The 18,887-nt window shown below is 37.1% G+C and overlaps 1 protein-coding gene and 1 non-coding gene across 5 annotated transcripts; both read right to left on the minus strand.

Moving 5' to 3' along the window:
• Window positions 1–3,594: 3,594 nt before the first annotated feature.
• Window positions 3,595–18,838, minus strand: LOC131333919 (T-complex protein 1 subunit theta-like). 4 transcript variants are annotated; one of them, XM_058368738.1, is made up of 14 exons: window positions 18,607–18,838; window positions 18,410–18,488; window positions 16,313–16,640; window positions 13,800–14,331; window positions 13,553–13,699; window positions 12,787–12,825; window positions 10,246–10,352; window positions 9,203–9,275; window positions 8,715–8,792; window positions 8,524–8,646; window positions 8,273–8,367; window positions 7,069–7,281; window positions 6,920–6,977; window positions 3,595–3,979 (listed from the first exon to the last, which is right to left on the minus strand). In XM_058368738.1, the coding sequence occupies exons 4-14, from the start codon at window positions 14,307–14,309 to the stop codon at window positions 3,794–3,796; spliced, it is 1,629 nt and encodes a 542-aa protein (XP_058224721.1). In that variant the 5' UTR covers window positions 14,310–14,331; window positions 16,313–16,640; window positions 18,410–18,488; window positions 18,607–18,838; the 3' UTR covers window positions 3,595–3,793. The 4 variants fall into 4 exon arrangements, 2 of the variants coding, with proteins under 2 accessions (XP_058224721.1, XP_058224720.1); XR_009201968.1 differs by lacking the exons at window positions 18,410–18,488; window positions 18,607–18,838 and adding an exon at window positions 5,554–5,639 and having other exon boundaries at window positions 3,917–3,979; window positions 13,800–14,311; window positions 16,313–16,415; XR_009201967.1 differs by lacking the exons at window positions 3,595–3,979; window positions 18,410–18,488; window positions 18,607–18,838 and adding exons at window positions 5,196–5,250; window positions 5,554–5,639 and having other exon boundaries at window positions 13,800–14,311; window positions 16,313–16,415.
• LOC131334909 (small nucleolar RNA snoR100) lies at window positions 8,998–9,105 on the minus strand. Its single transcript, XR_009202313.1, has one exon. It is a non-coding gene; the product is annotated as a small nucleolar RNA snoR100 (small nucleolar RNA).
• Window positions 18,839–18,887: the final 49 nt, after the last annotated feature.

Consider the following 18,887-nt stretch of genomic DNA (forward strand, 5'->3'; position numbering starts at 1 on the left):
GTTGTAACTTGTCCACCACCTCTTAAGAGACTACGTTCTCACAACTTATACTATCAATAATCATATTGCAAACTCTACCGCCAACATTGCAAGTGGTGTAAAAGATATTAGTACGCAACCAATCTTCATTACTAGCATCCTTAGGAGTAAGGAGTCTTTTTGATCATCAACGCATAGCCTTCTTCCTCCTCCTCATCACCCCCAATTTCTTTATCATAAACGGGAATATCATCCTCACAACTTTGTTCCGTAACCTCCTCAATGAAAAGTGCCTTGTTACGACCTTCGGAAACCTTACGACAATCCGAAGACTTGCTACCCGGTTCCCTACACTTGAAGCACTTAAAACCCCCACTTTGAAATTGATTTCGAGCCCCCGAAGCACCGGATTGAGGCTGATTTTGAGCGGGTGTCGAGGCCTTATCCGCTCGATTTTGAATATCAACCCTAGAAGAAGCACCTTGGACACCACTAGAGGAAGAACCACCCATAGCATAAGAGTAAAAGGGCTGCTCGAACTTGGAAGCGCCTCGATATTGTTGCCTGAATCTCAAAAACTTCATCTTTTCTTGCTTTTCGGCCACCAAGGCACGATTGTAAGCTTCCGAAATCGTCCACAAAGTTTGCATAGATAGGGCATCTTGGATTGTGATTGTCAACCCACTTATGTACCTTGCAACCATTTGATCTTCACTTTCATTCAAATCAACTCTAGCAACAAGTTGATGGAAAGCCTCCGTATACTCATCAACACTTCCAAATTGTTTGAGATTATGCAAATTCTTGTAGAGGTTTTGCATATAGTTGAAAGGCAAGAATTGCTTATTGAGTTTCTTCTTCACTTTCTCCAATTATCTAATCTTTCCATTTCCTCTTCGTAGCCTAGTTCCTTGCAATTGCTCCCACTAAGCGAAAGCTTTTCCTTTGAGATGGAAAGCCACTAACTGCACCTTCTTCTCCTCGGAGACATCTCCATAATCAAATACTCTTTCAACCGTATTAATCCAATCAATAAACTCATCCGGGTTAAGACTTCCATTAAACTCGGGAAGTTCAATATTGATGTTCTTCTCCCACCTATAAGGAGAGTGAGTGAAAGGCGGCCTACGCCAATTCGGATCACCAAAAGAATTATCAAAGTGACTTTGGGAGTCCTTGGGCCCTCCACTACCCACACACGACACTTGTAAGCCTTGCACCATCGCCGTTAGGGTAGCAACTTGTTGTCTCAACTCTTGCATCTCATGGTTTGGTTATCAAACTCATTCTCTTCACTATTGTTCACCACAAAGCCTCTACCTCTATCTCTTCTTTTTCTTCTATCTCTAGCCCGATAAGCCATTACAATACCCAAATTCAACTCCAAACAAGTAAATCCACCCCAAATAATGAAAAACCAATCAACTCATCCACTAAATTCAACAGAACAACCCCAAAAACACTTAATCACCAGTAATGATATGCGAACCGACAACTACAGAGCAATCTAGCAACAACCCAGCAAAGAAAATAAGGATTTGACACTTACCCTCCTTAGATCTTGTCTGAAATCAGCAAAAATGGGTTGAAATCAGTCCTAAAATCCTTAAAATCCACGAATCTGACTTGAAATCACTGTAGCAAGCTCCGAAATCACTGTAGCAATCTCGAAATCACTGTAGTTGTGCTCGAAATCATTGTAGCAGACTCGAAATCACTGTAGCAGCTCCAAAATGGTTCGAAATAAGCAAATCTGGGTTTGAAACTTCGACTTGAGTTATGAAATGACAGATTCAAGCTCGAACAAGGCTGGGTGTTGTCAAAATCAGCTGTTTGAGGTCCAAAACAGGTAGAACAAGACTCGAAATGATTGAATCTTACTCGAAATGCACTGAATCGAGCTTGAACAGTCTCGAAATGGTTGATTTAGGTTCGAACAGGTTAGATCCAAAGGTCTTTGGTTCAATTCAGGGCTGAATAGCGTCGAAATCAAAGTATAAGGTATTGCGTTGGATAGATCTGAGGATTTGGAGTGATTTGGGAGCTCCGGTGAGATTTTCCGACGCCGCTTTAGGTTTCCGGCGAGGTTTAAGTTTCCGATGGAGTCCCCGGCAAGATGAACGGTGAGGATAGAGTCTAGAAGCTCTGATACCGAATGATGCAACCAAAGATACCCATAAATAATATAGAAGGAGAAACTCCCAAAATGTGATACAAAAGAGACTAGCTCTTGATAATATTTGTTCAAAATGATAAAAGCTAACAAAAGAAAGGACTCCAATATCGATAAAGAGACTAGCTCTTGATAATATTTGTTTAAAATGATAAAAGCTAACAAAAGAAAGGACTCTAATACCTATATATCGACTCAACGCAAAAAGACATAAATACACTTACTACATACTACGTCAATCCTATCCAGTTTTATACCCTCCATTATGGTCCATTTAATGGCTGGGATTTACTCCTGAGAAATCTAAGGTCTGCCACGTGCAACCTTATTTTTCCTCTCAAACGGCACTTACAACTTGGTAATGGAAAAGCCGAACATTAAACGTGTATAAAAATTATTCTTAAATGGGCATGATTTTGTGGGGCTCATTTTGAATTCTACAAATATAATTCCAATCGTAATTAAGTTATTCTTGAAATATTTTTTTCCAACCCGCAAGCCTTATCTAAAATTTCTCAACTACTGAATCCCAAACCGCTTTAGACTTGAATGCGGTACTCAAAGGAAGGCCAAAATAAAATGAGAAAGGTATCAACCTCGCACCCCAAAGATCATCAGCCTCGCGAACAAGAATGATTTCAAACTTCCCCACATTCACCTTTGAGGACGCTGCCTCTAAACCTATCAAAATCCCTCTAATATAACCCAATTGAAAACCATCCAAACCACGACCATACAAAGAATGAGAAACTACCACATCCGTTCCATCCACAATAATTACCCCAAAAAAACCCTATAAAAAACCATGCGCAGCCTTCTTAATCATCGACTCAAAACATCCATCACCAAGATGAACAAGAGAGAGCATAAAGGATCACTCTGCCTCAATCCTCCAAATGAGCCAGCCAAAAGAACCGTTGATCAAAATTGATAATCTCATAGACATATTTTAATCCATTTCAACCACCGAGTCCCTAATCACTTCCGATTCAAAACATAGATCAGAAAATCCCAATGATCAAAAGCATAGTAAATGTCATTACGCCCTTCTTACATTGCCACAAACTCTAGAAGTGGCTCCAAGCCTCCAACCACCAATGACACAAACTAATAGTAAGGTGTCTGCATTAGAATTGTTTGATTTTAGATAAACTCTCACAACTTTAACACATGATGTTAATATAGTGATATAGCCTATAGTATATCGCTCCTTTACGTAGTAGAGAATTTCTTTCTACCTAATATGGGATGGAAGGTTATCACATAGAGAATAAATTCTTTATACCGCCGGTGTAAACATTTGTTTCCTCCAAATCAATTATATCGCACCATGTTGCAAAACAGTGATCCCAATCAATAAAATAAAACATGGCAACGTGGCGCAATATAATTGATTTGGAGGAAACCAATGTCTACATCTGTGGTGTAAAGAATTTAATCCCTATCACATAGCATGTTGTATTTTCTATATAATACATATTTCTTTTCCGTTCAGGAGAGTTGCAGACTATGTTCACCTATCAAACCAGAATAGCATAACTTGCTATAGCTGCCAATTATGTCTCATGAACAAAACTTCAACCTTCCACGTTGCCCCTATGAACATAGATCAACCATTCAATGGTTGTGCATAGAACATCATCAAGTTTTCACCACTGGATCCAGAATAAGATAATTGAAGTGCTCAATTAATATAGAGTAATGAAGGTTTGTTTCCAAATGCATGGATTGCCACAGAATATGGTCAATCGCACTGACAGGTGATAGTAGCCCAAGGGAAAGATGCCTTTGAATGTTGAACTTGATCAGAACGTGCCTCAGCCATGTCTGAAAGAATGGATGGATTATCCAGGTTAGCTACTGAAAACAATATGGGGACAAGCTTGAAAATGCAAGAACAAATAAAACTTGTGCAGCTAAAAAGTGAGACCAAATGTTAAAGTGATAAGCTTTGAATTCATGTTCAGTAGTATTCTGCTTTTCATATTTGTGGACCTTCATAGTTTGAAAGTTAATTCTATCTTTACCTTTGAATTCACATTCAGAAGTATTATGTTTGGTGACTAAGGACAAAAGACTATTCAAATGATACTATGAATTCCCTAAGCTGATACGCTTGTGAACTTACATATTATGAAGTGTTTGTTTGCATAAACATATCCGTACCTTCAAAACTCACTACAACAGCATATGCAATAATGCCCAATGCCTGAAAATGATTATAAGCCATAGTCGCCATTTTGTCAGACCTCACCACGATGTATGAGTAGCACATCAAATCACATTTGTTGATGCGCCCAATACATGCCTTATTACACAAGATGCACAAATAACATTTCATGTACTTCTTTTCCCTTTTGCTGACATCTATATATAGAGGAAGTATTCTTTTTTGCCCTTTGTCAATAGCAGCAGTACATAGAAATTAAAATTTTCATTCCATAGGAAGATGCCAACTATGACACTGATGAGCATAAATACTGGAAAATAAGCCAACATGTAATGGAAAAAGACTACACTATTACGGTACAGTTCAGTCTTAAGTTGCCAAAATTTTCCATTCTTTTCCCCATGATTTTGAGGCAACCAAACATAAAGACAACTATGTGCCCAGCATATTTCATGGCATTTGGACATAATATATGTATGTATGTACATACATACATATATAAGCTATGGAGCACGGGTACCGGTACGCGGTACGGGTACTGGTACGGGAAACCGCAAAACCCCAAAAAAGTAGGGTATGGTTACGGCGGGGGTACGGTGAATATATATATATATATATATATATATATATATATATATATATATATATATATATATATATAATTTTTTTCAATTTTTAATTGCATAAAATGAAATATAAACCCATTTTACCAACAGAAAGCAACATAGACATATCCATTGCAGTTTGCATATATACATATCTACCGCATATCAATTAGTATTCAGAGAGAGAGAGAGAGAGAGACGAAGAGAGAGACAGATGAAGAGAGAAAGAGGAGAGACAGATGAAGAGAGAGAGAGAGAGAGAACTTGCGTTTTTTTTTTTTCGATTTGGAGCCCTAGACGTCTTCTCCAAGATCGCTGCCTCTCTCAGTGTAAATGTGTATATAAAAGACATAAATTACACAATAAACCCATATTTTATAATTATTTACAAAAAATCCTTGAAATTTTGGAAAAAAAAATCATTTTGGGCTAAAACGTACCCATGCCGAACCCAAAATTATCAAAAGTACCCAATCCAATTTCGCTGTACCTGGTACGTTTTTGCCGTACCCGTACCCGGTACACGTACGGCGACATTTCTGGAGTACCCGTGCTTCATAGTATATAAGTATATACATGTATATAAATGTATGGAGAGAGAGAGAGAGAGAGAAAGACGCGCTTACAAGGTATATATGTCTCTCAGATCAGCATCCATGTAACAGATCAAACACCAATAACAAACTAGCACACTTGAGTAGTTTCTTCAAGCCTTTTAAAAATGTAATGAATTCATAAGTAAATCATAATGACAATGCTAATCAAAGAAGTGAAATTGTGTTCCCATGCAATTAAATAAAAAGTGTCATAGGAGGTTATTAATTTACCAAATTTCAACATGAAAAAACCATATAGTATGTATGCAAAAAACAACTCTGTATGCCATATCATGAACACGGATGTTTAATACAGCACATTAAAAATTACGAAATTCTAATCCACAAGAAAAAAAAAAAACAAAGAAGGTGATGCACTGAAACATAAAAGGTCATGCTTGTCATTGAAACATTCACGGTAATAGACTAATAGTTGCCTGCATGTAGTTTGGCGCCATGCATTCGGCTTTTAGCAATGGAAACAAAATACCCTGGCGGCCTTTATTGATGATGGAGAATGCAATCCAAAGAACCTTTTCTTCTTGGAATGTCATTTTGATGCTGTCACAAATATCTTTTGCAATGACCTGAATCCGAAGAAAATATTTTGGAAAAGTATTTTTCCCAGTAGTGTAAGTGGAACATACCAATCCAAGCACAATGGAAGTAGCTGCATAGCAACAAAACCTACAGTGACGAGGAAAAGAAAGCTTGCACTGTCTTTTCGCACTACTAACTACTGTTGCCATAAATAAAAAACTACTGTTAGAGAGCACATTCTGAGCCTGGTTTAGAAGTTCTTCGTAATGCAATTAAAAGGAGAGAACGAACACAAGGACTTCCTCATTTTTCAGAGTTCCAAAATGGATAGAGGTTCCTTGAATCTAGTCATTAACCATTGTATCTCATTTTTTAAGGTACGACTGCAACACAGCTAGTTGCGTAATACTCCCTCCGTCCCATTTTGGTTGTCTATTTTTGTTTTTTGTGGCGTTCTTTCAACGCTTATATCTCCCAATCTACAATGTTTTTCATAATTTTGAAAACTTTGTATTATAGATCGAATTGAGAACTATCAAACAAGATCCATATTGCATATTTTTTGAGATTCATAATGGAAGATATAAGCGTTGAAAGAACAGCATGAAAAACGAAAATGGGACAGAGGGAATACACGTTAAGCAAGGCATTTTAGCCCCAACCATAAAAACAAAATTGCTAGTTGGTTTCCAACCTCCCTATGCCTACAGTATCCATTCATTTTCCGGGGCAATGATCTAGGGTTAATGCCAATCAATAAAATAGAACAACAAGGCACCAATTAGGCATTTTAATTGCAGAATCTGCAGCAGAATATTAAGCTAATCGAATCACAAAAGGTCGTAAAAGAATTTACCAGGTACATTACCAGCACAGCAGTGGCAGCCTCACAAGCATTTTTAAGAGCATTTAACCTGAACAAAACCGCCAACCCGCCCCAAAGAAAAAATAATTAACACGTGGCTACAAATGAAGAACTTGCGTAGAGATTCACAAACTACTTACTTTGTACTCAGAAGGTCCCAAATATTAATATCAGAAACATCCTTGCAGATGCCATTCTTGAGGTCAACGCCCAGATTGGTCTCGTAATGTGCTTCATATCTCTTATTCAAAGTACTGATAATCAAACAGCCCTCATACCCCCCATTCTTAGCCAAAGATTTAGGTACCATTTCCAAGCTTTTAGCAAACTTGCAAAAAGCCTTCTGTTCATCCCTGGAAAATATAAGGTCCCTAATAAAGTTATTTCTAATTTTGCAATGTTGCACACAAGAAGAAAATAACAAGAAGAGGCAGTTATCATATAAAATGCACTGGTTTACATCAAAATTCCAATAACAGCAATCTATGTAAGCAAACACGAAACTTGTCCAAGAATAGAACTGATTAAAATAAGGGGGAAAAGAGGCAAAAAATAACACATACATGGGATACTTTTCAATATTTACAGCTACCAAACAATTTACACACACATAATGGTCCTTTGGTTAGATGTTTTTTACCTCCTCCCTCTCCATTTACTCTCTCCAAAACCCAGATCCATAAAACTCTTTGGTGGAATTCCAAAGTTGATTACGACGGGTGGTCAACGCAATTAATTAATAACAATTGTAGTTGAATTCAATTACATTTTTTCCAAAACCAAACTCTCTTGCTCTGCTTCTTTCCTCTAAACCAACCAATTGAGGCATCAAACGCACCAGAATCGGGTGCCCTCCCTCCCCTTATGTGTGTGCATGCGTGTGTCTGTGTGTGTTAGTAAAGATATGGATATGCATAAAATACTTCAGGTTTGGTTTATAAGTGATTTGACCAAGGTTTTGGGGCTTTCTGGAGAGGATAGGTAATTGGTCTGATGTATAGGGTTGTCCCCATAATAATAGATACCATGTGTTTGTAAATTGTTTCCCTCTTTTCATGACATTATAATTCTTGAAAAGTGTCCCATGACTCCCATGTATGTGTTAGTAAGTGCCACTTTCTCCGCTGAATGGTAGTTTCCCCTCAAAAGAAGTGACGCCTATTATTCATCACACTTGACTGGCAGCCTAATATTTTCCATATGCCAAGTACGGACATTAAAATCAAAAGCCTGGAAACTTAACAGTAAAGGTCCAGCAAAAAAAAAAAAAATCAAATTTTAACTAGGTTAGAAGAAAGAGCAAGCCAAAACACCAATGTTAAAGAAACAAACTAAAAAAGTTACCTTGTCACTTCATAAGAAGCTTCACATAGTCTTTTGGACAACACAAACTCAGTTGCACCTGCTCCAAGTACAATCTCTCCATTCATGCACATAGCCTGCATAGGCATCCATTCTAACAGTCACAAAAATAGTTTAGACAATTCCAACAGAAAAGAAACTATTCACAACGGGTTTTGGAACAACAATTATCTATTTCATGAAAAGAAAAATATAAATCAACATATAAAATGGCAATGTTGATAAGAAAGTACCTTATAAGAATTGACGCCAGCCATAATCGCTCTTTTAAGGTCATCATGGATTCTTTCGCTAACAAGTGGTATAACAATGGTAGAAGTTGGGTCGCATGTGGTTTCATTTTTAACAATAACCACCTACAAGATATATTGTTAACAAGCAAAGCACTGTAACAGCTAAAGACAAAGGATTGGAATCTACATACATTGGATCCACCAACTTCTTCCATTGAAATGGAATCAACATATCCAAATTCTTCAGTGTTTGGCAGGCGAGGTTTCGACTGTTGTGACAACAAAATTAAAAGATCTTACAACAACAACAACAACATAACATAACCCATCTAGTCCGCAATCATTGGGGGTATGGGCGGGGGATGATTGGAGACAAACCTAACATTTGGCAATATATGCACAAAGTGGCTGCTCTCAGAATACCACTAAAACAATGGCCCCCCTAAACCTCCAAGAACCGAGAGGCTACAAGGACGTTTTGTTGTAAAACAATGCCCCCAAATCAAAGCCAAATGGCATCAGAGAGGGCAGACCTAGAGACCCAAATCAATTTATGTACACATTAACATGCTTCCTTCATTGATAGTCCAGAGCATTGGTATGCACAATTGTAGAATATATTCCTAGAAGGTAGAATATATTCCTAACTCAATTGTACATAATTCGTTCATATTCCTACCATAGCAACAGCACCAGTTGTACGACAAAGGTGTTTGATAATTGATTTAGAGCGCACTTTCAAAAACATAAGCCTGAAAAATTAACCCATAAGTTAATCGCAGATGGCCCAGAAAGAAAGCACTAAAAATGAATACTATACAAGCTTGTAAGTGCAATTATGTTATACCAGTTGTTTAAATAGATCTCAATTCCTCTCCCCATGCTGATGAAATGACTTAGAAATCAAATGAATTTTATACAAATACAAACAGTGTATATCTGTTATAGGAACAGTAATCAGCATCACCTCTCTAGTACAACAAAAAATATGTCATGAAGTTCACCCTCAAATTAGTGCAATGTCATCGCACAAATACATCAAGGGAGCAGCAAAATCAGCAAGACAAGGTGACTAAGGCAACAGAAAGCCCTTGTGGATCTTTCCTGCAATCGGATCTGGTGTGCTCGGACTACACGGTTTAGATTTTATTTTTATTTTTTTTTGAACAGCACAGTTTAGATTTAATAGTGATAAAACATCACATGTAAAGTTCTAGGGTCAAATTTGGAGCGAGGTTTTGAAGGTCTTAAGGTTGATTATGATTGTAAATAGATTACTTTGTGGCTGGCAGGATTCTCTTGGTAGAATATAAAGTTAAGATAATCAAGCGTTAGGGCTATGTGAGCTTAGGGGCTTTGTGTATGATATTGGTGTAATTGAACAGCTCGACCTCTACTTATCGTGGTACAGCTGAAGTTAGAAAGAATAACAAACAAAGAAGAAAAAGATAAAGCTTGGAACCTCTCCAATGGTGGTTTCATAGGGAAAAAAGCTTAATGAAGGAAATACATTTAGTCTTCCAATAACAAACATGGATAATGAAATGAAAAAGAAAATCTAATTAAGACAATTTTCATACTAGAAAAATATTAGTTAGATTGACTGGATTTACAACCAGATCAGGAAACCTAAACAAAGCAACCCAATCAGGAAACCAGACCCATACCGCTCGTAATTCAAAGAACTCAACGAATGCTAAGAGCAGATTTTAGGTAACGTACTTGTGGATATTGCAACAAAGCAATGCTTGTCCTCCTAAATCAGTGTCACTAACAATAACATTTGCACCACAACCTGCAACAGTTGTAATGAACTCCTCCACTTTAGCCTGCATAATATAGAGTGACAGTTTTCATGTAGAATTAGTACTGGCTCATACAAAGATAAAAGAAAATTTTCCTTCAATGACAAAAGAGAGTACCGCTAATTCTGAATATATTAAGTACATTGGAAATTCAATTTTAAACTCTTGGGTATATTTTTAGTGTACCTCAAAGTATGCAATGGCATCCTGTATCTTACAGCAATAAGTCAGTCCGTATCACATAGCACAACCGAATCCAAAGTGCCTTGAAAGTTGTAAACACGACTTTCAAAGCCCAAACTTATGAAATTTTGTTGCAAATGGAACAACCTAAAAACAGAATAATCAATGCAGGGATGCGATTTTATGATAGTTTCTTGCTTTCAGCAACCATTTTGTTAGTAGAGGACTCAAAGTCCCAGCGATACTTTGTGAAGATATACTCCAAAGAATAGGGAAATTTCCGATGACTTTTTACCTTTCAAAAGCCCTATCGTCCAGCCATAGAATGGAAATTGAAAACCTCTATTTTGCTTACTTTCATTGAAAGCTAACTTCTTTTCCCCATCCTCAATTGTTAAATACTTAAATTATGACAACTTTGAGATAGTATGTTCAGATGCATTGATACAAAATTCTGGCCTTCGTACTCTCCTATTAGAACATTTTGGCTTGATATTTTGTTTGCACCTGAGTACCACAGTATATAGAGCAGTGTATGAAGAACGTATAGGTTGTATAGGTGACTTACTGACTCTTAAAAAGTAGGACTCTCAAGATCTTTCACCGGATCTTCTTGCATATACTCGATTCAGATGGGTAAAGGATTGAGAATCAGGATGAGCGCCTTTACAAAGAATACATTGAAGGAATTTCATGCTAGCTAGGCAACGTAATAGTTTGAAATGGAGTAACAAGGTTTCAGTGAACAGTTTTTTAGAAGGGATCAACATAGAAGGAAAAGATATTTCCTCTGACGTAGATGACTGTCCCATGTTAAGGTTTTGCTAACTTTGACACACCCAAAGCTCATGGAACCATTCTTGGGCGTTCTAAACATGGATCAGTATATTCAGATGTTGCTGAACAAAATCATCCAAAGGGTTCATGTAGGGTGACTGCAGAACCCAAGGGACATGTACCATTTGGAGAATGCACTTGCACGACCACGATGCCTTAGACTTGGGTGCAAGACAGCTGTCCATTTTAGAGAAAAAACCACTACTCAAGTTTAAGTTCCGACTCTGGGAAACAGTCTAATGGTGCGATGTGGTGAGCAGTCAAATGGTGCCAATGCTGTTTGTCATGCGGCTGCTGTGACCTAAAGAGGCTTAGACAATTGATGCTACACTTCCAAGATCAAAGTGATAAAGCTTTGCAAAAAGTTCTTGACAGTGGCCTTTACAACTTCAATAGGAGAAAAATCGACTTATAACCAATGAACCATGGTATGGAAATTACAAACAGTATGTTTTACTGCTTGTTTAATGTTTAGTAGAATTTTGTCGCATATAAAATGCTGGTTGCCTAATCTCACCAAGTATATTGACTCATGGGATACCGTTTACATGAAAAAAGCAACTGAATTTAAGCTAAATATCTCCAGTTTCATTTTTTTTGTTAACCTTTTGGTTGATCTTTTGTCAGAGGACACAGTAAAATTGGAAAAGTGCCTTTTTTCATCATCATTTTAGTACAAAAGGAAACGAGGAATGGACAAAAGGTGATTATTAGCCATTTACAAGAGCTAAGATTGCCAGCTAAGTTGCGCTGGCTACCTTTTTGTCAAGATTATGATATCCCACTACCAAAACATGCAATAGTGAAAACTCAAGATTAACTAATGAATCAACTTTGTCAGATACTTGTTTCTACTACCAATAAAAATATGGCAGCACTGTAGCTCACGTATGCTAAAATTACCATATGATAACAAAATACGAATTCCGAAATAACAAAGATTTTAAAACGTGTAGTCGCAAAATTTATGCTGGATTAGTATCCAAGCATTGTGACCTTAGGATGCAACATGATCAAGTATATTACAATCATCTTTGTCTGGTTAGTGGTATCAACTTCCTTTTCTTTAGCATTCACCTTGGTTGGGCATGCTCAAAGCTTGAGTGTTGGAGAAAGATTAGGTAGCATGACCAAGTCCATTACGGTCATCACACTACTAAGGCCCTTCAACTCTAACTTCACAAGGCTAACCATAAGTGTTGAGAATTTCCTTTTTTGCTTCGATCTATATGCATACTCCAGGAAATTATTGTCAACAATGTACTAGTGTATACTTGTCTAGGTTAAATTGGTTGCTGATAAGTGATAACACTAGGAATGTAGCTTAAAACATCGTTACGTCCAGGCATGTTACAACGTGGCACAAGTTAAACTCCACAAAACTAGAAAATGTTTCCCACATAAAATCGCTTTTTGACACAAACCAAAAGACATATACCTGCTCAAACGTATCAATCCCGCAGGAAAATACAGCAACCTGTTAAATACCAAAAAGAAATTTAGCCCACAGAACATCCATTTGAAGCGATCATAGAGAGAGAAAACCATTTATACTATCAATATTTAGCAAAATATCTATCCGAATAACATAAAAGGAGTACCCATTTCAGTGTCTCCAGAAATTTGGAGTTGTATGGACTCTTGTGCTCCCAAAAGTGCGTATCAAACATTGTTTTCTTGAGATTGAAATTTTTTTGTCTTTCTGAAATTTTTGTCTTTCCTAACTGCTTGGGGTAGAACAGTATTCACATAAGATGGAATGTGTACTTGCCACTTTTCATGGGACCAAGGCTGTCAGCAATAGAAATGGGAATTTTTCGGTTACCTTCAAACCTTAATCCGACATCTAAATCCTTGCAGATCCAAATTGTGCCAATAGTTTTGCAGTTTCCTTTACCCCTCAACCTCTTTTCCAATCCCACTAAATATCCTAACACCACACAACTCCTGCACGTTTTGAATATAATAAAAAACACAAAGCAATTTATTGGAATCCATGTTTACTATCTCAACCTTGCTGACTCACCACCTTTAGCTTCCGTGCAAAGAATCCACTCAGAAACTATGTCGTCCACGATTTGTAACTTTTACTTAATCTTCTATTGTACATTTTAAGTCTAAAGCACTTTACTAGTTAGAGATTCAAATTTAGCAACCAGTAAAAACTTTGCAAAGAGGCATGTAATTAAAAAAAGATTACTCACCTTTCCATTGGTGACTGAGTTGATAGTCCCACCGATCGTAGCATGCAAAAGCATCCCCCGAATTAATATACCATGATCCGGAATGCCAGTGTCCAATCTGCCGTCAACCAGAAAGTATAACACTTTCGGCCATGCTTCAATGCATGCCTACATTGCAAAAGAAATAATTACTAATCCTGAAAAAGTACAAGCAACAACATCCATTGCCAAACTGAGTTAAATGATAACACAAGAAAACCAAACTAACCTGAGCTATAACTGACGACAGGCCTTCAACCGGTTGAAAAAGATGAGAAGAAATAACAGAATCAATACGCAACGTGACATGGCTCTTGTTCTTGGCATCAAAGATGTCATCACCCATCAAAGCCCATTCTTTTGCGTTTTGACCAGCCATTGCCAAAGCCCTTTCGTATCCCTTGATGATATGATAGGGGTGTACATTATTTTTCTTCATTAATTTGCCAGCCTTCTTAAGAAGCTCCCCAGCTAACGCAATTGTCAAAATAACTCCGTCACCACTAGAATCCTGTTGGTCTTTGCCTTTGAGAAGCAATATTTGGGCAGAAGGATTTTGGACATCCACACCAGAAAAAATATTACACGTAGAATCAGCAACGAAGATATCTCTAAGCAAATTTGTGGGAATCTTTCTCCCAAGTGGACCGAACCCTTTCTTGATTATGTCGCTGAGTAATCTTGCATCACTAATGTTGCTTAATATAGTTGCTTTGTCTGATTCTGACAAATCTTCCATGCCTAAGGTCAAAAGTAGAACTCTAAACTTTTTTTTATCAACAAAGAAAGATTTCCATACCATTAAAGCAGAACTAAAAACTTGTAAACACAGAAAATAGACGTTGCCATAATGCACATAAAATTATCTTATTCTCACTCCTTTTTAGAGAAAGAAAGTGAGGTAGGTAACGATGAAATTTATCCACTTGAGTTACACAAAACATAGATTAAAAAGAAAAAAGCGATAGAAAAAGAGAAGATCATGCAAAATATAATGTAAGATTGCAGAGAAGAATCAAGAGGTAGCACAACCATGTACTAAATGTATTAAAGCAAAAATGCTCATCCAAGAGTGAGAATAAAACCAATCTTGGAAGACACAACCGAAACCAAAAATCATGGACTACATTCCTTCAACCCATACTTATTCCTTCAAAAGTTTCCTCCATTCCTCCATTTTGGAGGAAAAACCAATTCCAACCCATCCTCTACGAAGTGTTTCGACAGCAATTACTCAATTTTGGAGGATGACAAGGTGTTTTGGAGGATTCATTGGAGATGCTCACTTATTTGGCCATCTTCTCAAATTCTAATAAATTAGTGACTCCAAGTCTAAGCCTCATGAATTTGTAGCTGCAAGAAAATACCCATGCAAGTGAAGCAATTGGTCATCAATTTCTGAACTTAGCACAAGCAGTGTAGGGTTACCAACAAATAACAAGTTCTTAGGTTCAACAGACACATATAGGCAGAAAACTTGCCACGGCAGTACAAATCACCTAATAAACTAATAAAAACATAAAGGGCAGTTTGAGATAGCTCATGAATTTAGAAGTGGACACCCCACATGCTAAGAGGTATATTATCTGATTAACAAACATAGGAATGATTTGAATCCTCGGTGTGCTCTTCTAGCTGTAGTCCCTAGATTTTATTAGATTTGACTGATCACACTAAGTTCAGTACTTCTTGCAAAATGCTATTGTAGTATGAAGAATGTAATTCAGTGATTCCCCAATACAGTGAGCACACCCCAATACACTAAATCTATCCTTCTCTCCGACCGGACGCAAAAAAAAGAAAAACAATGAAAATGTGCAAATGTCCTGTGTCTGTTTCTGGAAGGAAAAGAATCATCATTATGTAAGAGCCATCATTTCACCCAAATCCAACAACTTGACATATGCTTGCTGATAACAACCTTCTTGATTTTAGACTTCCACTTCCTAACATGATTCACAGTGGCTAGTGTAAACCCTCCCCAAATAACACTATCGGTCTTTTTTGTGTATAGTCAGACCATTTTTGTAGTTTCTACTACTACCGTTTCAAAAGTTTGTGGTCAAATTTTCGTAGTTTTGTTATCTTAGTAAACTAAGTGTGAATTTATAAAACCCATCATCCCTACCATAGTATAACAGACTACCACGTAAAGCCATTATATTCTTTTTCAAGTCTAGCTTGAATTTTAGATTTTTCCAAAAAGTACTATATACTACTAAACCATATCTAGAAATTCATTAAACCACCTATATCCTTAAAAGTCACAACCCAAACTCAAACTAAGATTTCACATAAAAATCAACTGAGGTCTCCATTTCAGGACAGGAAGAACATGAAATATTGGAAAGCCAAAATTTCTATTTCTGGTTTTAGCCCCTCTTTCTAAACAACAAAATAAATCTAAAAAAACAGAAGACATACACGAAGCATGAAAAACAACACAGCAACCAAATGAACATAGAAAGAAGATGGGTAAGAAATGACATGTAGAAATCAAAGCTAAAGCAACATACCTAATCTTTTCAAAGGAAGCACGAAACAAAGAAATAGAGAAATGGTCAAACTAATGGAACACAGTTCTGCAAAATATAGAAAACAGAGCAAAGTAAATAATTGTAACGGAAAAATCATTATCTTAACTTTTCTTTTTCAACTTTACCTATTAAAAATGGTAATGAAAACTGAGCAAAAGCTCTAAATTTATATGCGACAGTTTGCAGAAGTGATAAAAGAACTTACCTGGAGTTTTATCTAGAGAACCAAACACATGGCAGCAGAGAGCTTTTCAGTGTAGATAAACAAGAGCATTCAACCCCATAAATCTAAAGAACTAAACAATGTCTGCAATAAAAGAAGATACCCAAATTTTAGTACATATTTAACAGACATACAATTGTGAGCTGCGAATTGCTGAAATTACTCGCCAATTTATGAGCGAAAACCAGATACCCATTTCGAGAAAAAACTGTGAAATTAAGAGCCTGTTCCTTGGTGGTGGAGTGAGCATTCAATTGGAGGGGGAGGCCAGTGCTGGAGCGCTCTGAAGCACGTACTCTGAACAACGAACCTGTAGATCCACCAACAAAAAACAAAAACAAAATCAGCCTATACAAGACTTCTTAATGCAACAAAAACTATAGAAAACAGATGGAGTGTAATCTATGAAGCACAGATACTCCGAAACTAGTCACGTACATGTATCGGATACTTCCCGGATACGGATACGCGCCCGATACGCATCGGATACGGCAAATAAGTATCCTGTAATTAAATTAAATGTTTTTATTTTCGGATACGCGAGGGATACGGCCAGATACGTTTCGGGATACGGCGGGATCAAAAATGAAATTTTTTAAAGATTTAAGTAGAAAAAAATAGAACTATAAGGAGAAAAGTGTAATAAAATTATAAATTAGAAGGGGGAAAGTGTAATAGAACTATAAGGAGTATAAAGTACTTACGTCTGTTGGCAGACATACTCGACAATCAACATCCAAGCCCTAGAACTCAATCGATTCCTTCTCTCCCTAGATCGATTGAAGGCAGGTACACACACACTCTCTCTCTCTCTCCTAAGTCCTGATCGTACTCTCTCTCTCTCTCCTGATCGTATCATACTTACCCGGTGGTCATATATATATATATATATATATATATATATATATATATATATATATATTGTTAAGGTTGGTTTTTCTTTTATTGCCAGGTTAACTTTGCTTTTTATACAGAAAATACAACAGGTCAAACTAGTTACTAGTTGTAACCTGCTCTAGCAAAAAACAAAATACGGCAAACTAGTGACTTTTGGCATGTATTGGATGTTGGATGCTTCGTATTAGTTTTTGTTAGGTTCTCTTTTGTTTGTACATGTGCTTAATGCTTGGTATTGGCAATTTAACTTCTTTTTGACTTCTTGTGCCTAGTATGAGACTAATAATTATATAATTTGCACAGCCGTATCCCCGACGTATCCATATCCTAGTTTTTTAGGTTTTGCCGTATCGCCGTATCCGTATCGTGTCGTATCCGTATCCCGTATCTGTATCCGTGCTTCATAGAGTGTAATTCTGGCCCAATAAAACAAAACCACCAGCATACTAGTATAAGCTGTCATATTTTCGCATTTATGTGTCTTAACTTCAGATCAGGCAACGGAATCAAATCGAACATGAAAATGACAAAACATCGAATTAGTACTGGAATTACAAGGTAAAATCAGCTACATCTCTGCAAAAAAAGATCTTACCTTTAGAGAAAGGATCAATGAACAACTTAATACGACACAATTGGAAAATCTCCGCAAACCTACAAAAACTCAATAGGGAAATCCCACCAATATGACACAAAAAAAAAAAAATCACAAAGAGATAAATAGATAACGTACGTGTATATGGAAAACTACTTTTTTATGCGGATCTAATGACAAAAGGCCAGTAAAGCTACACTATTTAACCAAATAACTGAAGTTGAAAATTTAAAATAAAGTGTATCCTTTGCCAACAATTTTGAAAAAAAGGGAAACAGTGGCCAGACGAATTTCTGGTCACCAAACAAAAGTGTTTGGACAAGGGGAAAAAATATGAAGGAAAACAGTACTTTTGGCCATAGAAAGCCCAGAGGCTCAAATAGCAAGCCTTGCCTTCACTGCCAACACAAATATAGTACCCAAAACCAGCGCTTCGGAAGGGAAATCAACATAAAAGCCATTGGAACCACGATCGACGACCAAACAAACCTCAGACACACAAGTTTACACGTACATCAGTCGTCCTAAACGACATGCAAACCGCAAACCCAAATTGAGAAAAACCATCGAAGAAAAACGGACCAAACCTTGTCAAGCAGATCGCAATAGCGCCGGACGGAGCACGAACTTAACCGAGCAACAGCACACAGCACCCAATAAGAAAACCTACGGAAAAATCAACATAAAAGCCAACAGACACGCAAGTGTACACGTACATCAGTCATGCTTAACCACATGCAAACCGCAAACACAAATTGAGAAAAAACGTCGAAGAAAAACGTACCAAGCCTAGTTAAGCAGATCGCAAGAGCGCCTGACGGAGCGACGAACTTAACCGAGAAACAGCACACAGCAACCAATAAGAAAAATCTACGGTGAAGAACCCACCAAACATCTCCTAAGTAGCGATTAGTATTCAGATTTTAGGGTTTGTGTGAATTACGCCTTCTTCCTCCATCAAGGGTTTTTGCTCCCTATCAAATGACGTGTACGTCACAATCGAATCGAGTAAAATTAAACGGGATTTGCTGACATACATTTTTCATTTTAGCAAAAGACTTTTTC

This window comes from Rhododendron vialii, chromosome 7a, assembly GCF_030253575.1.
Source record: "Rhododendron vialii isolate Sample 1 chromosome 7a, ASM3025357v1".
Taxonomy (NCBI): domain Eukaryota; kingdom Viridiplantae; phylum Streptophyta; class Magnoliopsida; order Ericales; family Ericaceae; genus Rhododendron; species Rhododendron vialii.